The sequence below is a fragment of the Sycon ciliatum genome, chromosome 2, assembly GCF_964019385.1.
Source record: "Sycon ciliatum chromosome 2, ocSycCili1.1, whole genome shotgun sequence".
In the NCBI taxonomy this organism is placed as follows: domain Eukaryota; kingdom Metazoa; phylum Porifera; class Calcarea; order Leucosolenida; family Sycettidae; genus Sycon; species Sycon ciliatum.
The window spans coordinates 11,404,302-11,422,617 of record NC_088644.1 but is presented as its reverse complement, the minus strand read 5'-3'; the positions used below and the strand labels follow the sequence as shown (position 1 = coordinate 11,422,617).

General features: G+C 47.7%; 1 protein-coding gene across 1 annotated transcript; it reads right to left on the bottom strand.

The window, feature by feature from the left end:
* Nucleotides 1-852: 852 nt before the first annotated feature.
* LOC135808685 (uncharacterized) lies at nucleotides 853-16,528 on the bottom strand. The gene is made up of 7 exons (XM_065321907.1): nucleotides 16,225-16,528; nucleotides 13,440-13,548; nucleotides 10,966-11,087; nucleotides 10,144-10,228; nucleotides 8,549-8,724; nucleotides 3,409-3,535; nucleotides 853-1,626 (listed from the first exon to the last, which is right to left on the bottom strand). The coding sequence occupies exons 1-7, from the start codon at nucleotides 16,383-16,385 to the stop codon at nucleotides 1,561-1,563; spliced, it is 846 nt and encodes a 281-aa protein (XP_065177979.1). The 5' UTR covers nucleotides 16,386-16,528; the 3' UTR covers nucleotides 853-1,560.
* Nucleotides 16,529-18,316: the final 1,788 nt, after the last annotated feature.

Genomic DNA, 18,316 nt, shown 5'->3' with positions numbered 1-18,316 from the left:
TTAAACTTCAAATTTGCCGTTATGTGAGCGAATCAACTGCAATTATTTATGCGAGTCCAACAATTTCTCACCGCTCTCAAAGCATCCTTTACATAGGCAGCGGTACTTGTGACTGTGCGCTGTTCTTCATGTTCTGGCTGCTCGCTGACAACAGGTTCTTCCACGTCTGGCGGAGTGTGACTGTCAGTCCGCTCCGAAAGTTCAACTGTAATAACAGCGACTTCATCACTCCCACTGTTTCCTGTTGGAGCGGCAGCAGGAGTCGCGCCGCGACAGGGACGCTTTACAAAAATTCCAGGCTCTGCTGGCTAGAGCTTGGCCTAGTCCCTGAGACATCGAAGAAAAGCCTTCGAGTCAACCAAAACACGATTCGAACGCGTAACGAGGATGATCGCCTGAGCCCTCGGCATTCGAATCGTGTTTTGGTTGACTCGATCGAAGACTTTTCTTCGATGTTTGTACCGTTGAAGACGCGTCGAGCGCGTCCCAGCAGGGACCACGTAATCAGTCATTGTACAAGTCAACAGTACTCGTACACCAGGTACACCTGGTACACAGTCAGGTCACCGTGTTTCTGTAGCCGTGCATGCTCACTGTACGTAGACTCTACTCTGTAGACTGTACTGTACTAGTCTGTAGTGTGTACAATCAACACCAGCTCGACCACCGTACCGTGCAACCGCTTTTGGACAATCGTTTCAGGCCGCGCGCGCCCCGAGCGCGCAGTCTAGCTAGACCCGGCGCCCTGCCTTTTATTTTTCGAAACATAGGTCGAAATTTTTGAGGGGGGGGGGGGGGGCGCGCGCGCCCCCCGCGCCCCCCCCTAAACCCGCCACTGATGTAAGATAGGTGTTAGGCATTAAAAGGTACTAGGAGTAAGTTGTCTAAGTGAGGATTGTTAGTGATCATCAATGACTGGCCAACGCCTTTAGTCAACACAAGAATCAAAACTGAGAGCTAGGGCCAAGGCAGGCTAGAGGGGATTATTTTAAGTTAGCATTGCTGAAAGTGCTGGCGATTGCTGGGTCAGCGCAACTGTATCGACTTGAAACTGTCCAACAAAGTCGATAGATATCTGTAGTACTGGTGGGAGCGCATGCCCAGCCGCCGAAAAGGAACCAAAACTCGGAGAAGATGACGATGATCAATATGCGTGTGTGTGTGTGTTTGTGTGTGTGTGTGCATGTGTGTGTGTGTGTGTGTGTGTGTGTGTGTGTGTGTGTGTGTGTGTGTGTGTGTGTATGTGTGTGTATGAGTGTGTGTATGTATGCGCCTGTGTGTTAGTGTGTGTGTGTGTGTATATGCGTGTGTGTGTGTGTGCTAAAATCAGCAGTGCGGATCTATTGCACAATGTCATGCAACATTATCTAAGTTTGTGGAAGGGCCAGCTGCCACAAAACGCACTCGAGTGAATTCAGCTTTATGCTCTTCTAGAGTAAATAAAATAAGTCCACAAATTATAAGAGAAATACAGATGATAATGTGTCCAGCACCATGAGAAATATTCTGCAAGACTCTTCTAAATAGATGATGATGTCCAAGACAGGGAGACTGCTTGTCCTAAAGCTTTTCGTAGTCGGCACCCCGGCCTCCCCGGCATGGAGAAACTACAAACAGTACTCCCTCCTGAAGAGACAAAAGCAACGAACAAGTACATTGAGGGTCCGAAACAGTAGACACGACTTGTCACAGCTGTTCAGTGCTTGCCATGCATTAGGAAAGAGAGAGAGATAGAGAGGAGCAATTTGTAGCTACTTCAGGTTTCATGCATCACTCTGATCATCATGCTCTTTGACAAACACCACAGCATGCTTATCTCTGCGAGCTGCAACGATCCTTCTCTTTCTTTCTTTCTTCTTTCCTTTTTTTTCTTTCTTCCTTTTCTTTTTTTCTCCTCTGTACGGCTATCTAACGATGCCCTGCCTGGATATGCATGACGTATCCCTCTTGAGGTTTTGGAGCTTCCCCGCATGCTTCTATATCACTCATCCTACACGATTGCATTCATCATCGCAACTCCCATTCCATGCCCCCCCCCCCCGTGTATGCAGAGCGTGCAGTCATACCAATGGGATGCCACAGTCTCCGCATCACATGGCACAACAGTAGCTGGACCATCTTGCTCTGTGCTGTCACTTGATCACAATCTTGAGAAAAGAGGTTGCTGAAAAGCATTTTAGAGTTTGATCGTACAGCATGCAATTGACTGGAGCGGCGGAAACCCTACACAGCAGCAGCAGTTACTACAACCAGCTATAGGAGCAACGTATCCATTGTGCTGTGATCATACAGCATGCATTGCATTGAGGGGAAAGAATGCACTCCTGGTCCCTGGCCTTGCTGGTCATCTATGCTCACCCGGACTCTGGGCCCGCCTGGCTCCACTAGCAGGGGCGGCGGAATCGATTCGGTCGGTCAGGTCATGGCGGGACTAACTGTTTGGCCACCAGCGTGTGTTTACTGCTGAGGAGGTCGCGTGTACTAGTGTACCCGCCATATCATACACAATGCGTGTACCCGCCATATCATACACAATGCGTGTACCCGCCATATCATACACAATGCGTGTACCCGCCATATCATACACAACGTGTGGAAAAAGACTATGGTACGGTCCTGACTAGGCTAGGCTATGCATTCCAGATGTTCACTCGCCCGTGACCTGTGCTTTTCGATAATGCCTACATGTACACGGTAGTTGCGCCGGGCATTGCAAGCGCTCACCCGTGATCAGCTGGTCACACAGCACGTATCATGAATTAAACTCACAGGCACATGCAAGAAAGGTAGCCCGACCCTGGATCCGCCACACATACTATTTCCCTATCATGTCCTCAGTGGTTTAATAATGACACCACCACCCACATACATTGATATCTATGTAGCACTCCCCATCACCATCCACTCATTTGCTTCCACTCCTCTCTCACACATCACACGAGAGAGAGAGAGAGAGAGAGAGAGAGAGAGAGAGAGAGAGAGACAGGGAGAGAGAGAGAGAAAGACGGGAGAGAGAGAGAGAGAGAGAGAGAGAGAGAGAGACAGGGAGAGAGAGAGAGAAAGACGGGAGAGAGAGAGAGAGAGAGAGAGAGACTCAGAGAGAGAGAGAGAGAGAGAGAGAGAGAGAGAGACTCAGAGAGAGAGAGAGAGAGAGAGAGAGAGAGAGAGAGAGAGAGAGAGAGAGAGAGAGAGAGAGAGAGAGAGAGAGAGAGAGAGAGAGAGAGAGAGAGAGAGAGAGAGAGAGAGAGAGAGAGAGAGAGAGAGAGAGAGAGAGAGAGAGAGAGAGAGAGAGAGAGAGAGAGAGAGAGAGAGAGAGAGAGAGAGAGAGAGAGAGAGAGAGAGAGGGAGAGGGAAAGAGAGAGCGACCCATCAAGGTAGCAACGAAATGGTTGAGAGTGAAATGAGTACCTTGATAAGTCCAGGCACCTCAACCCAGAGAGAACGGTTGGGGATCATCTCCAGACCTTGAGCACCACGATGGAAGTGCATGAGAAGAACACCTCCAACAAGGTAGCTTGTTACAACAACGAAAAATCTAGACAAGATGAGACACGGTAGAACAGTTGGCATTAAAACACACGACGCCTCCTCCTACATATCACTTTGAACTTGCCCCACGTTGTAGTCAATATGTCTCTGATGTGCTGCGCATGCATGACAGAATGTGTGAGTGAGAGTGTGTGTGTGTGTCTGTGTGTGTGTGTGTGTGTGTGTGTGTGTGTGCAGGCGCGTGCCCCGTATGGGTTCCTGGGTGCCCGGAACCCCCTTTTTTTCGCTCAAAATGCTGGATTTTGCTTCATTTTTTGAAAATTTTCCCGGGGAGGACCCCCGGAACCCCCCCTCCCTTGAAGACCACCGGCGCACGCGCCTGGTGTGTGTGTGTGTGAGGGGGGGGGGGAATAATGCAGTTGGATCCCGGGGCGGATACCTTGATGCTGTCAATCCCTTCTCTATGCCTTGTCCTTGCCCACTTACTTTGGTGCGGTGAGCCCATAAGTGAGATCATTTTCAAGTCCACCCAGAGTTTGGGGATTTCAGGGGGTGACGGCCGTTCGACGGTTCAATAGCCAATTGAGACATGTTTCCAAGATTCCTTTTGAACCTCTCTCCCCTCTTCGGGGGGAGACTCGTGTGACCAGTCATGACAGTGAGCGAGTACACGTGTGTGTGTGTGTGTGTGTGTGTATATGCATGTGTGTGTGTGTGTGTGTGTGTGTGTGTGTGTGTGTGTGTGTGTGTGTGTGTGTTTGCCCTTTTGAATCTCTTTCCTACCTCCCGCTAAGATTTCTTGATGTAACGAATAATCGATTATTCGAACTTCCTCGATCTCTTGGACCTCTACTAATATTCGATCCGATAAAATCTTGGTCGAAGGTTCGAAAATTCTAATAATCGCGGGCGGGCGAAGTCCGTGCGCTGCATACCGCGCACACGACTCTACATCTCTTGACATGGATGCATACACTTTGTACTGTGTTGCCGATAGCGACTAGACTAGGGGCGGTAGACCATGGCAGACTCTACTGTGACTGGAGTCTAAGCGCTTGTGTTGTGTGTTTGCTACATGTACACTTTTGTGGAATAGTAGAAAAATCGTTCATTTGCTTGAGTGGTATTCGCTAGATTATTCGTTCGTAAAGTTCATGGTTCGTTTCATCACTATTATTAAAAGGGAAGTTAAGGCAAAAATTAAAATTTCACCAGTTGTAGTCTTCGGGGTGCTGAGTCGAATGGTCTTGGTCCGAGGAAGCTGAGACGCTCCCTTCCTACTTGAATCCCAATCGAACTCGCGCACTTCCACCGAAACTGGGTGACTGCGCCCTACTAGATGGGGATTTGTATGCAAAATCTCACTAAAAGCGCCATTTCGTTCTTATAAAAGCACGGATGACCGCGATTGGCCCATAGGTTGTAGCAAGAGTCCATAAACAAGAGTATGCAACTGTGATCTCTTTTCTATGGGCCAGATGCGCGGCGCGCTGCCTTCATTACATCATTCAGCTGCAGTCCGCGCACTGCGGAAAATCAAACACCGCGCTTTCCCTCTGGTTTGAAATGAACTTTCGTACGGAACTGGAGTTCACGCGCCATAACTCAGAGATCGCGTAGCTACTAGAACGAATCGAGCAAAAACGGATGGGCTCGTACGAGAAATTGTGAGTTTGAATGCATGCTTTCAGAGCGTGATGAAGGCAAGTTACGTAATGAAGGCAGCGCGCCGCGCACTGGGCCATAACCACAGTTGCATACTCTTGTTTATGCACTCTTGGTTGTAGTCTTTTGGACGCTGAGTCGACTGGTTTTGGTCCGAAAAGGCTGCGATGCAGCGTTCCTCCTTTATTCCCAATCGAACATGGTTGAAGAAGCGGTCACGTGCTCCTGGGTGCCCAAATCACCTGGTCACCACGCCAGCAGGCGACAACTTTCACACCAAGGTTCAACTCGAGTTCAACTCGAGTGACAGGACTGCACCCAAAAAAGGTCAAACAGGCTAGTAAGTTGTACCCTGCAGGCACGGTGACCAGCTGACTGGTGTACGCAGGAGCACCTGACCGCTTGTTCAACCATGTTCGATTGGGAATAAAGGAGGAACGCTGCATCGCAGCCTTTTCGGACCAAAACCAATCGACTCAGCGTCCAAAAGACTACAACATATGGGCCAATCGCGGTCATCCGTGCTTTTATAAGAACGAAATGGCGCTTTTAGTGACATTTTGCATACAAATCCCCATCTCGTAGGGCGCAGTCACCCAGTTTCGGTGGAAGTGCGCGAGTTCGATTGGGATTCAAGTAGGAAGGGAGCGTCTCAGCTTCCTCGGACCAAGACCATTCGACTCAGCACCCCGAAGACTACAACTGGTGAAATTTTGATTTTTGCCTTAACTTCCCCTTTAATTAACTCTTCTTTGTGTGTGTGTGGGGGGGGGGGGGTTGAAATCTAGCCCGGTCGAAATTTCCACCCAGGCCATGCACAATCATGCCAAAAACGCCCCAGTCAATCTGTGTTCATGGCGGTTTGGATACTCTCTCATCTACACATGGCCCGAGTAAGCTGAAAGCCTGCACTCACAACCACCTATTGACCCGTTGAAAGGAGCCAGGCTAGTATGGAACTGTTCACTGCCTAAGAAATCTGGCGGCTTCACATGCACAAGCTGTGCATTGTCAAAAAATAGCACCTGTACTGGGCATCACAGACGCATCACTCTCTGTTCAACGTTTCGGCAAGGCTCTCGAGTGCTTTAGCATTTTTTTGACGATTAGCTCCACAACCGTGCCTATAATTCTTTTTCTCTTATTGGCCACAGGCCATCGAGAGAATGAGAGATTTCAAACCATGTGCATATACATTCTATCCGGTAAAAGTGAAATGCTGGCCGTATGAAAGTTTGCCTCGAATAATGTCCATGCTAACAATAAAGATAGCAGCCTGGACAACAAATCGAGACAACTACTTCGAAGTAATACTAGAAATTGCAGCAGACATGTAGTGACGTCAGTAGAAATCAGTTACAGTAAAAACCTGTGACTACTGACCACCCCTCGGTGCCAGCAAAAGCGGTCTTTAGTAGCATGCGGTCTTTAGTTAGAGGTTTGCACCGCGCGACCATTATATGGATCCCATTATATGATACGATGATCTACATCAAAATGCAGCTAGTACAATTCCCCAAGACTTGCGCAATGCCATTCTTATTTCAGGTCAAACAACACTTGGAGAGAAAGACTGAGAGATGGAGAGAGGCAGAGAGAGAAGATTAATATTTTTTGCGGACATCAAATTCAGCTCCTACTTCTGAAGCCAGGAGTCAAACGTTCCCTGTGGAAGTTTCGTTTTGCGCTGGGCTTCAAATTTGTTCATACGATCAATCGTACCGACTGTCCTTGTTGCGATTTCTCGATTGCTTGAACGCGATCCTTCAGCATCAGGACCTTGCGCTGCCGCTTTGTTTCTGGATTCCTTGATGCCATCGTCGATTCGTCTGTATTACTGGGGTGACAGAGCCTCTTAGTCTTCATTTCTCCTCCGAGTAGTAACATCGATCAGAGAGCGCTTTCGATGCGCTCTCCAAGACGTTTCCTATCATGTATATTCTAGACAGCGCTTGAAATTCTGACAGGTGTAGTGCAGTCCACACCGACTCCACAGTCAAAATGACCTGCGTTCATTTCTTCAGCTGTAGTATCGAAAGATTCCTTTCAGGACCACGGATAATCATCAAAATTTCAAGAAGGAGCTTCGAGCAACATTTGATTTCCTGCAGCGCGGTCGCTAGTTACGGGTCAAACATCGTCTTTGGGACAAGAAAAGGCGGTCACTGGTCGCGTTCAGCAGGTAGTCCCTAGTCACAGTGCATTTTGAATGTGAGACCGTCCGTGCCTGGCGAAGTGGTCGGTAGTACCAGGCTGGTCGCTAGTCACGGTGGTCTTTAGTTACAGGTTTTACTGTATATTCTTCTAAGCAAACCATTTAAGAAGATGCTAACCCTGATGTGTAGCTAACAACTGTATCACTGGTAATGTGTAGTGTTTGTACCTGCTGGTAATGTGTAGTGTTTGTACCTGCTGGTAATGTGTAGTGATCATATTTATATAGTCGTGCCATAGGGTATGCAACTGGTACTTTTTACTCTGCTCTTGATGCACGGCATGTTGAACATGCAATCAATGGTAGCATGCTGACCGGCGTAACTATGAAAGCTTCACTGACAGCATACATATACATGTCATGTCATGCCTCTTGCTGGATGTGCTACCCAGAGTCAGGGACTTGCAGAACGGCGACCTGGCCTAATATTTTGTGCACACTTCAAGTAAATTATTGCGACAGAGCTTTCAGCCCATAGTTCAGCTAAGAGTGCATGGTGGTGACGGCTGGAGCATATGATAAAGTGATACTTCAAGCGAACAGGATTTCAAGTGGTGGTTAGGAAGTGCGAGGCCCAATGTCAGCAGCAACCGCCCACTTCAAATAATAATAATGAAAAATTTCACGTATACTTTCCCTAGGATTCTCAAATTCTATTGCAGCCACTAGAGATGTTCTGCATGTTGAATTTCGACATTTTGGCCGACTGTCACGAGTTGAATCAGGAGGTTCCGGATTTCAGTTTGGAAGCTGTTTGGGTTCTCACAACCTGCGCTAGCTGCATACTAGGCTTGTCAAGGGCTCAACGTGCGTCTCATGCGTAGTGTTCTGTAGCCTGTAAATTGGCCAAGCCAGAACTGGTACAGGGGTGTCGGACACGCTGCGGTCACTACGGTATTGACCATAGCACGTTTTCACCCCTGCTGCCCTGTCTTTTTACTGAAGTGTGTGTGTTTTGGGACTGTACGATGGTAATCTTTCAGGGAGGGCCCTAGTACACTCTGGCTAATGTGCATCTCCGATTGTTGACCATACTACGCAAAACAGCTCTCGACACCCCTGTGCTGTACAGAAACCTACAGGTATAAGTATGTCGGAATAGAATTGAGTTTCATAAAGTCACCGGCGGAGTGGAGAAGGAAAACGCGTCGGGGTATGTTGCATATGATCAGAACTCACATGATGACAGTGACACTTCCTGGTGATATGCCACCTGTCTTTCCGCTGGTGCCACCGCCACCGCCACCGCCGCCACCACCATTACTGGTGACAGGTTGTGTACCCGGTGGTGGTGTGTCCGTTGGCTGGCCGCCGCCGCCCTTTATGCAGCCAACATCACTAACCACTTTCAGATTCTGCCATTGCATAACAAGCAGCAGCAGCGGTAGCAACAACAGTAGAAGCAGCAGCAGCCGCAGCAACAGCAGCAGCAACAACAATGACAAAGGAGTAAGCTACACTGAAGGCAGCTCACCGCTCACATAGTGGTCAATACCCGGACTTCCACTGCTCACACAGCCCTCAATAAGGGAGGGGGTTGCTTTCTAACATAGAGGCTATGCAGAAGCTCAGACATAACGTTCCTGAAATATTTGTATTTGAGGTTGTTCCATATTTGGACTTGGAGTACACAACAGTAGGCACTACCATTTCAATAGTGCTCAACACACATTGAAGTGCAGAGCCATTCACACACCAGAGAGAACCTACAAGAAGAACAAGAACCAAAAAACGTTGTCCTTTCTGTTCCCAGCGTGCGGATCTGGATGGAGTAGGTGTTATCGTTGTGGGCACTACAAATGATGTTATGGAACTAACGTTATGTCAGGACTGGCGGAAGCAGCTTTTGTTTGGTCCGGCCATACCCTAGCCTTTCACACTTTGTGTACGATATGGAGGGTATACATGTGACCTCCCCAGCAGTAAACACATATCGGTAGCCAAAAGTTGATCCGTCCATGGCCGGACCAACTGGACAAGTTCGGCTGGGCCTGTATGTGCAGTCGCCCGGGCGCTGCATTGGATTGTTTTGGTCAAAAGAGGCTGCTACACAGAGTTTCCCCTTCAGATGTAGTCCAGGATCGGCTGTTTTTTTTGCACTGAAATACACTGGTCGCGATCTGCTGCTCATCTTGTCAGGTGTTTTGCGTGTGTGCCCTGGTCAGGTTGGCCTGTTCAGGGACTTGCTAGCATTCTCTGCCATACGCTGATAGCTCAACTTGGCCCCTGAGCTGTCAACCAAACGCTGAACTACGACTTGAAATAAGGTATTGGCCGCTGGATGGTACTCATCTTGGCAAATTTTTGTTATTTACATGGCAATCTGGGTCTCGGGCCACAGAAATGGCATCATTTTTGGCGAGTTGTCACTATTCAAACTGTCAGTATACCCGAGATTGAATGCAGTGAAAGGAGTGTTTGCTTTGGCCACTAAAATCAGGATTCCCGCTGTAGTAAAGAAGACTGGTCGTGGGTATATCTATGAGAAACAACATGCCGGGCCCGCTTGCTAAGTGGGGTGCAGCTCTGGTCGGCTGTGGAGTAAAGGAATACTCAGTTGGTGAGCCGAACCTAGCTAAGGGTTTTGACTCTTGCACAAAGTTGAATCAATTCCATACAGCCTGAGTTGATCACACGTAACAGTTACGCATGATTTTGCATCGGGACAAGTCAGTTCGCACCCGAGCACGGGGGCTCTTGCATGGGCTTTACCCTACCATGTTCCACTCTCGCCGAGCACATTTCCGACTTAGTATGTGCACAAAATAACTTACATAGTTGAGTGTAGGGGATTCCCCACCATCAGTGATGGAGCCAGGCGATGAGCCCTGTTGACACTGCACCACCACATGGGTTTCTCTGTGACGACACACACAATTGATAAATAATACATGATTGCCCCCGTTGACAGACACATTTTAAAAGTATGGCAACTGTGATACAGATATCACCGTAGACTTACAAGAACGGGCACCAGAAAGTCCAGGGAGAAGTGGCATAAAAGTTAAACCACCTAAAAGTAAGGTAGTTGTTTGCTCTCACACTGGAGCTTGCGCTTCTCCCATCGACCTGACCTGACACTTGACTCCAGCCCCCCCCCCCCTCCAGTGTGGGAGCAACCAACTTCCTTATAACAAAATTCGCCGAGGTCGCTACCACTATTAAATAGTGGTAGTGACCTTGGCGATAAAAAGGTGCGTTTTGAATCCAGATCATCCATACGTTCCCAATAGTCTATGCTATAGGACATCACAGACTCCAAAGACTTCCTCTAACATCATGTTTGCGTATGGAAATTGGTCCTTCTCTAGGAAGAACTGGAACAGCAGGCCAGAGAGCGAGACCCACTTCACATCACCTGCACTATCTCTCTGGACGACTATGATTCCCCCGGTCAACACCAAAACATGCACAGGATACTGTTCACTTTTGAAAGGCACGACAGGCAAAATTTCGTAAGTGTCAAACTTCCAACTGAGCTTTGCGTGGTACTGTACTCATACACCACCAAATGTGCAAAACACTGGAACCTTCCAAAAGAGTGTGACGTCAGGAATGCGGAAAAATGCACACAGTGTCAGCCACACTGTACTAACCTTGCATCTGATCCGCCTGTGTATGTCCACGTCGATGTGACTGGATTGGCATTCGTGTCGACGATCACAGTCACTTGTGAGGATTGGCCCAGATTGTACCACGTGCCAGCTTGTTGACACACCTACGGAAATCCGGTGAGACATTTACGAGCAATATCAGAACATCACTGTCGGTCCCCGAAGCCTTTGTCTTAGCCGAAAACTGACATGTGCATGGAACCTTTTTCACTCGCAGATGCGCCAAGAGCTCAATTCTGAGTAAGATGCGATTCTTCTTCTTCTTCTTATATTCATTCTCCCAGCTCTATGTGGACAATAATGCATTCCTGGCAGCATAATTTCCCTTTTGTAAGTGAAGCTCGAGAGAGGATCATAAGCACAAACCTGAAGGAAAATTGGTATATGGTACCATGGCCAAGAGCCTAAGCACAAAGCTCTTTGGGTTGATTAGGAGGGAGAAGTACATACACATATAGAGGTGGGAAAAGGAGAGAGAGAGAGAGAGAGAGAGAGAGAGAGAGAGAGAGAGAGAGAGAGAGAGAGAGAGAGAGAGAGAGAGAGAGAGAGAGAGGGAGAGAGAGAGAGAGAGAGAGAGAGAGAGAGTAAGTTACATTTATAAAGACAGGTAAGTCTAACAAATGAGGACTGAGACCTCTACAACAGGGTTTTTACGCCTGAAAGCAGGTGCATGATTTAACAAGCAGGTTGTCAGTCTAGATTTTATGCGCAGATAGAGAAAAAATGCGCAGAATTTTTGTAATGAGATGAAAAGCAGAAATAATAAGAAAAGATGAAATGAAAGCCTGCTCACAACCCCGCCCAGCCTTGCGAACTGGGTATGGTGGATTAAGAACCCGGTTCAACGCTCGAGCAAGCGCTCTCCACTCAAGGTGTTCACAGCAACTGATAGGAACTCATATGGGGAAATTATAGAAAAGAAATAATAAGATAAAGAGAATAAATTTCAACGCACCTCAATAAACGGAGCCCCACATACAGTACCTCAGAAAAGTGGATCTTCCGACCAGTGTTTTTGTTGACGTCGCAACCAGATGATGTAGCTGCTTCGCAGAGACGTCTTACTGCACAAATTACAAATAAATTTTATTCTTCGATTAGAAAACCCAAGCGCTTTCAGAGCCCTCCGAAGAGAGTCCGGGATGAAACCACGCACACCTACCTCAACCGAAAAAGAAACGACCTGCCACCCGTTTGCTCGGCATTGATCGGCCAGATCCGCATACCGCCTGTCCTTCCGCGAGTTACTGACACTGAATCTGTCCTCAGCACAAACTGTCAACTCCATCCAGAATACAATCCTACGACTCGTAGAGTACAGAACTATATCTGGTCTTAGGGTGGTAAGTGCAACACAGCTAAGGAAAGAAATCTTTGCACTACCTGAGTCGACAAGAAGTTTCCAGTCTGAGGCCGCTGACAGGAGATCAGTCGTAACCAACTTTCGTCTGGGCTGAACGCGAACTGGCTTCTCTCCCGCCTTGCAAAACGAGATGAAGTCAAGCTCATTTGAATTTTCGGTTTGTACGGTGTTTGCAGCAGTGCGGATTCGAATCTCCTCACGCATGTTCCTGACGATGACCCCGAGTACGTTGTCGTGCCTCCAGGTGTAACGTCCCTGGTCCAGCGCTACGCGCCAAGCGCCAAGCACGTGGCGCGTAGTACAGGCCCAGGCACGGCACAAACTACAGTACGGATCCACTACGGTGTTTCCCCAACGGCGTAGGTTCGTCGGAGAAGGTAGCACGTCGAGGGTTGATGCGAGAAGAAATTTCAAATCCTTACCAGTACCACCGTACAAAAGGGATTTCCACGAGAGGTCCTGCCACATCACCGATGTCCACTCCAACCACTTGCCTTGCACCTGAAGAGGCTTCAGCCTCAAAATCTGCTCCTGCGCGTTGATCTCCTCAAATGTTTGAAGGAGATCCTTCCTCGGGGGTTTGGAATGCTGCTTCGGAGCGAGAGAGAGAGAGAGAGAGAGAGAGAGAGAGAGAGAGAGAGAGAGAGAGAGAGAGAGAGAGAGAGAGAGAGAGAGAGAGAGAGAGAGAGAGAGAGAGAGAGAGAGATGAGAAAGAGAGAGAGAAGAGAGAGAGAGAGAGAGAGAGAGAGAGAGAGAGAGAGAGAGAGAGAGAGAGAGAGAGAGAGAGAGAGAGAGAGAGAGAGGATTAGAGAAAAGCAGAAAGAAATATTGGAGGATGGTGTGTGTAGGGTTTTTCATATAAGAAAAAGAAAGAGCAAAAAAGGGAACGAAGGTCAGTTCTTTTCCTCTCACTACACCTATCTCCACCCTGCTCTTATACGATGTACATGCAGGTGCAAAAGCAGACAAACACGATTTTCTGAAGAGAACACAAGAAAAGTCAGCATCATACCACACACCCCATGACCTTAGTGGCCAGTAACAAATAGAGCATCAGCATTGCCCCCTTTAAAACAAATTCTTCCATTCTTACCGCAACTTGATTGGACGGTATGCACTCATCTCCTAAATCTAGACTTCCTCCGCATGGACCGAACACGTACTGATATTCATGGTTGATTCCTTCAAAAGGAGTAGTGAATCTGAAATAGACGGAGAAGCACGGATAACACAATAGAAGGTCTGACCGTATTGTATGCGAGTTCTACATGATGTGGCTGGTATATCTGTCACTCATCAGTGTGAACAGCGCAGACAGTGCGAAGGCCGATATCACAATCACCTAGGATCCAAAAGGTGATGATTCCTTCTCAGCAATCGATTTTCTCCGCTATAGGTTACGCAAATGAGTTGAACTGTTCTCGGTGGATTCGCTTATGATCGCTAAGTGTACAACGTGAGTCAGCGGATTCGCTTATGGGCGCTATCAAGAGTCCTTAACCCAGGTTATGGACTCTTGGCGATATATGCAGCGTGACTCACTAGAGGTAGTGCAGCACTGTAGAGGGGACGGCTCGATACCGGGACGCTTTGACAGCCAAATTTGTATAGACCCAAACCGATCATCAGCGTTGATTTTTCACTTGATATATGTTTGTGGAAGGAAACTGGCATGTTGAAGTTTGCTCTGGGGCCAGAGTCAATCGAACTGAGCCACTCCTTTGTGTTGACCCATTGCCTCCAAGTTGCCCAATTTTTCGCTTCAAAAAAGTTCAAATCAGAGGTGGCTCCAAACCGGACACGTTTTAGAGTGCACGTCAAATTCACTCTGGGTCTGAAATTAGGTAATTGCTATCGCTCCACGACAGCCAGTACAGAGTAACAATAAGCCTTGTGTGTGCTTCCATTAGTTTTGATTGGTATGCGGTGCTTTATTGGCGAGAGGCGAGCCGCTGTTTACCTGCGACAAGAAGTTGATTTTTCGAAAGTCGTAAAACTCAAGTCGCAGTGCGAAGCAACACGTCAAAAACTCACCTGCTTGGTATGGCGCTTCTGGTCATCGCAGAGCCATGACATTTTGGCTCTAACACATCGTAGTCTCACTGTGACATATGTTTTCTCATCAAAATACCAAGAGAGAAAGTGAATATTGAGTCCATTCCAGTTTGCAACCTGTGTCCTATTTCAAACCGTCGCCTCTACCAGGAGTCCGTGACTTCGCCAAAGCATCTCAACTCATGATGTACTCGCATAACCTCCATAACCTCTACAAGTTAGTTATAACCGTTAGTAGACGTTACACTTGTCCATGTGCAATGAACATGCTATACACTGTGTCATTCCAGCTACCCTCCCCGCCCCACCCATGCACATACCTCTCAGACCTCTCAGACATGCCCATCGCGGGAGCGATGATAGCGAACAGCTATGTTTTAGACATAGCAACTTGTGCTGGGATTACACCATTCAACAGCTTGCAAGGCTGATGAATTGACCGCCACTATTTTTAGCCTGGTATCCACCACACAGCTGTTTGAAGTGACTTTTTCTGGCCAGTGAATCCCTATTTTTCATTTTTCATTTTTCCATTTTTTTTCTTTTTTTCTTTTTCTACACACACACTACACCACATACTCCGGCATACACTGGCTGTTGGTAACCACCCAGGAGAATGAAAGAAAAGTCAGGAAGAGTCTGAGAAAGAGAAGAAAGACGTGTGTGACCATAATCGTCGGGAATCGAACCCGCAACCTATCGATTGGAAATCGCTGCACATACCACTGCACCATATGGGACACACACACACACACACACACATACACAAGCACTGGTTAAAGGGGGGGGGGGGGGGCGTGTGATAGAGTTCTCTTCACATATTGATTACATTGTGGTAAATGAGCTGGTACACAAGTAACAGTTTAGCACTCACTGTAGATCTAATGTCTACATGTCATGTACACTACATGCAGCTCAGCACTATTCTATGCTGTAAACTAGTACTTGTCATCTCGTGCTGAAGTTCAATAATTACATCCACACATCCGACAACAATTGCTACATGCTGCATGATTGTATTCCGATTACAACTTGGCTTCGCTCTGTGTGTGCAATCCAGATGTGGCCTTGTGGGTGTAATGCTTGCCTGCTGGCACTGAGACACAGAGATTTGGACACCAGGGCCAGTGTGAGCCCTGGCAGCCGCTTGCGAAGCTCTCAGTCTCAGCACTTCAGTTTTCAGGCTTATATCTTCCTGGCTGTGTCACAAAGCACGGTCTGACCCCTTGCGTACTGACCAGCTAGAGCCATTTTGCGTATTCAATTTGGTGGTGTATCCAGGCATCCTCCTTCTTGGAGCCCCTACTCTTACCCATTCTTGTGTTGTCCAGCTACTTCTCTCCCCTCCTTTTACGAGTAGGTTGTTTTTTCCGTAAAAAAATATATTAAAAAACTGCTATAACTGAAGTGTATTTCGACATGAACTAGACACAACAGTACCGGTAGTTTGTCCTGGAATACCGGTACTTGGAATTATGACCTACAAGAAAACATTGGGTTATTACCACCACACACCATGCTAGTTCACAGGAATACTGGCGTTGCGTTGGTGCTCCCTGCTACACAGGCATGGTCATGTATATACCCGGGTACCTGGTACAGCGGCATCCCGAACGGCAATGGGCGGCAGTGCAAAGTGGTCCGCAATCCTCCGTCCCCCTAGCCAATACTATTTGTTTCCATGTCGAAAGCTAGTCTTCAAGCTACCCTGTCGTGCAGGAACACTAGGCGTCGGTAAGGATGCAGCCGCAATGTTTCCAGTTATCAGCAGCAACGCAAAAGTCAACGGCGAACAAGCAAGCTACAAACGTTTGGCAACTTACGCTGTGGAGATCGCATTGAGATCAATATATCTTCCGTCGCTCAGTGTGCAGTGGCATGGATCACCGCCCACTGTACACGTTTGCTGGCCACTGGCTCTGGCTGCGAGAAGCGACAGCCCAGCGAGAAGAGCATAACTCAACACACCAGCCATGTCTCTCATGTCCTAGGTCCACAAGATTCGCTTCTATTCCGCAACGACGAGAAGTGCGAACGCGAAGGAGAAGCCAGGCGTTCAACTTTGAATGGTTTGCGAAGGGGAAAAACGGTCGATTCGTGGTTTTGTGCCGGAGCTATTTGGCGGCATGTCCAGGTGCAAGACTAGTAGATCTACTAGTGTAAGTAGATCTACCTTCAGTTCACATGGTTCAAGGGACAGTTGCACACCATGTGCACAGGCTTCAGGGATCTGGTGATGGGACTGCTTGACGACTTCCTCGTGACGACCTGGGTCATGCAGTCTTGCAACAACTGTCACGCTGTCCGAAATGGCGAAAGTCATGGGATGTGAACATGGTGAACGCGTTGGCAACGGATCTCTGTACTGGCGCTAGCTGTATGCACTCGACTCTGCACGTAGTCGTAGATCTACGTCTGCTACCTGGACCATGGTCCATGGACAGGCCCAGTCACCACACCATACCAGTGCCTGCGCAGCATGCAGTCAGGCGTGCATACAGACAGTCAGTGTATAGGCTTGATATCTAGTCCGGCATCATCATCAATACAATCGTCATGACATCATATCATGTCAGGGTCGATCATGTGCACGTGCAGTTGAGTCAGGCTAGGCGATGGAGCATGTCATGTGACCTAGCACCTCAAAGCGCCAGAGCAGTATACTAGTACTGTCTAGACGTCTGTCCGTGCAAGATTGAAGTCATGTAGTAAGTAAGTAAGTACCGGTGAGTAAGTAAACTGGTGCTCCTAAGCCTATGCCTATAATTATAACCAAGAGTAGATAAACAAGAGTGCACAACTCTGGGATGGGTAATGTATGTCATTGGGGAGGGGCGGGGGGCTGGTAGATATCATCAACAAATTTGTCAGTCCCTGAACCAACCGTGTCAGTTTGTACAAGTAAAACTGTGCATGTCGAGCGGCCAACCACTGCTTGAAACCATGGACTAACTGGGGAAGTAATAATCCACTTTAGAAAGGAAAAGGACATATGGAAACGAGTTGAGAGTAACTCTCCACCACTGTAACTAGATACTATATACAGTCAGAAAGTGCAACAACTAGTCACAAAACTGACAGAGTACTGAGATATTCGACGTCCTGACACCGATCTTCGTAGCGCTAACCGGCAGCCTTCCAACTCGGAAGGTTCAAGGTTAAGGAGAGACCAAAGAGGGGAAGGTAAGCGCAACGAAAATCAGTACGAGTTGTACTCTGTCAGTTTTGTGCCTAGTTGCACTTTCTGACTGTATAGTATCTAGTTACAGTGGTGGAGAGTTGCTCTTAACTCGTTTCCATATGTCCTTTTCCTTTCTACTTTTATTATTGGCTCAATACCCGAGTTTCAAATAATCCACTTTACTACTACTCCCTGCTTTCAACAGACACTGTGCTTGTTCTTCCTGCTCATCGGCTGATTGTGTTATGTGAGTAGATTGACCCAGCTACAGAGACCAGCTGCAGTCAAATCAAAGAGTCCGAGGAGATGTGTGTGTAGCGTGGGTTGATGTACATGTAGAAGCCAGGCACTCGTGGCTCAGACTCCATCAAGAGAAGAAAAGCTCCGGGCCAGAGTACTAATAGTACACTTACAATACATGTGGTCCATTCTTCTGAGCAGGACTGAGTACTATAATAGATATTATGTAACAAAAGCATTATGTTTTAGTACTCACATGCATCAGTACGTACATGTACTCCCTTGTATTGCTTGTTGTCGACATGCCCAACGTGGATAAAAGAATATTCCTTAGTGGCAGACACCTTTCCACCGATCACACATCCACATTCAGTACCAGCTGTTCCCGGTCAAATTATAAAGTACAATTGTGGATTATACAAGAAACCATAGGTTTTGATGTATAATCCTAATTGCATAAGGAGGTGAAGCGAAATGTAACACTGTAGTGGCCC

What these genes read in the sequence shown, in the direction of transcription:
- LOC135808685 (XM_065321907.1), bottom strand. Translation starts at nt 16,385, where the DNA reads ATGAGAGACATGGCTGGTGTGTTGAGTTATGCTCTTCTCGCTGGGCTG. An exon ending in CTCAATGCGATCTCCACAGC is followed by an intron (nt 13,549 to 16,224) that starts GTAAGTTGCCAA and finishes CGTCTATTTCAG; the next exon opens with ATTCACTACTCCTTTTGAAG. An exon ending in TACCGTCCAATCAAGTTGCG is followed by an intron (nt 11,088 to 13,439) that starts GTAAGAATGGAA and finishes GGATTTCCGTAG; the next exon opens with GTGTGTCAACAAGCTGGCAC.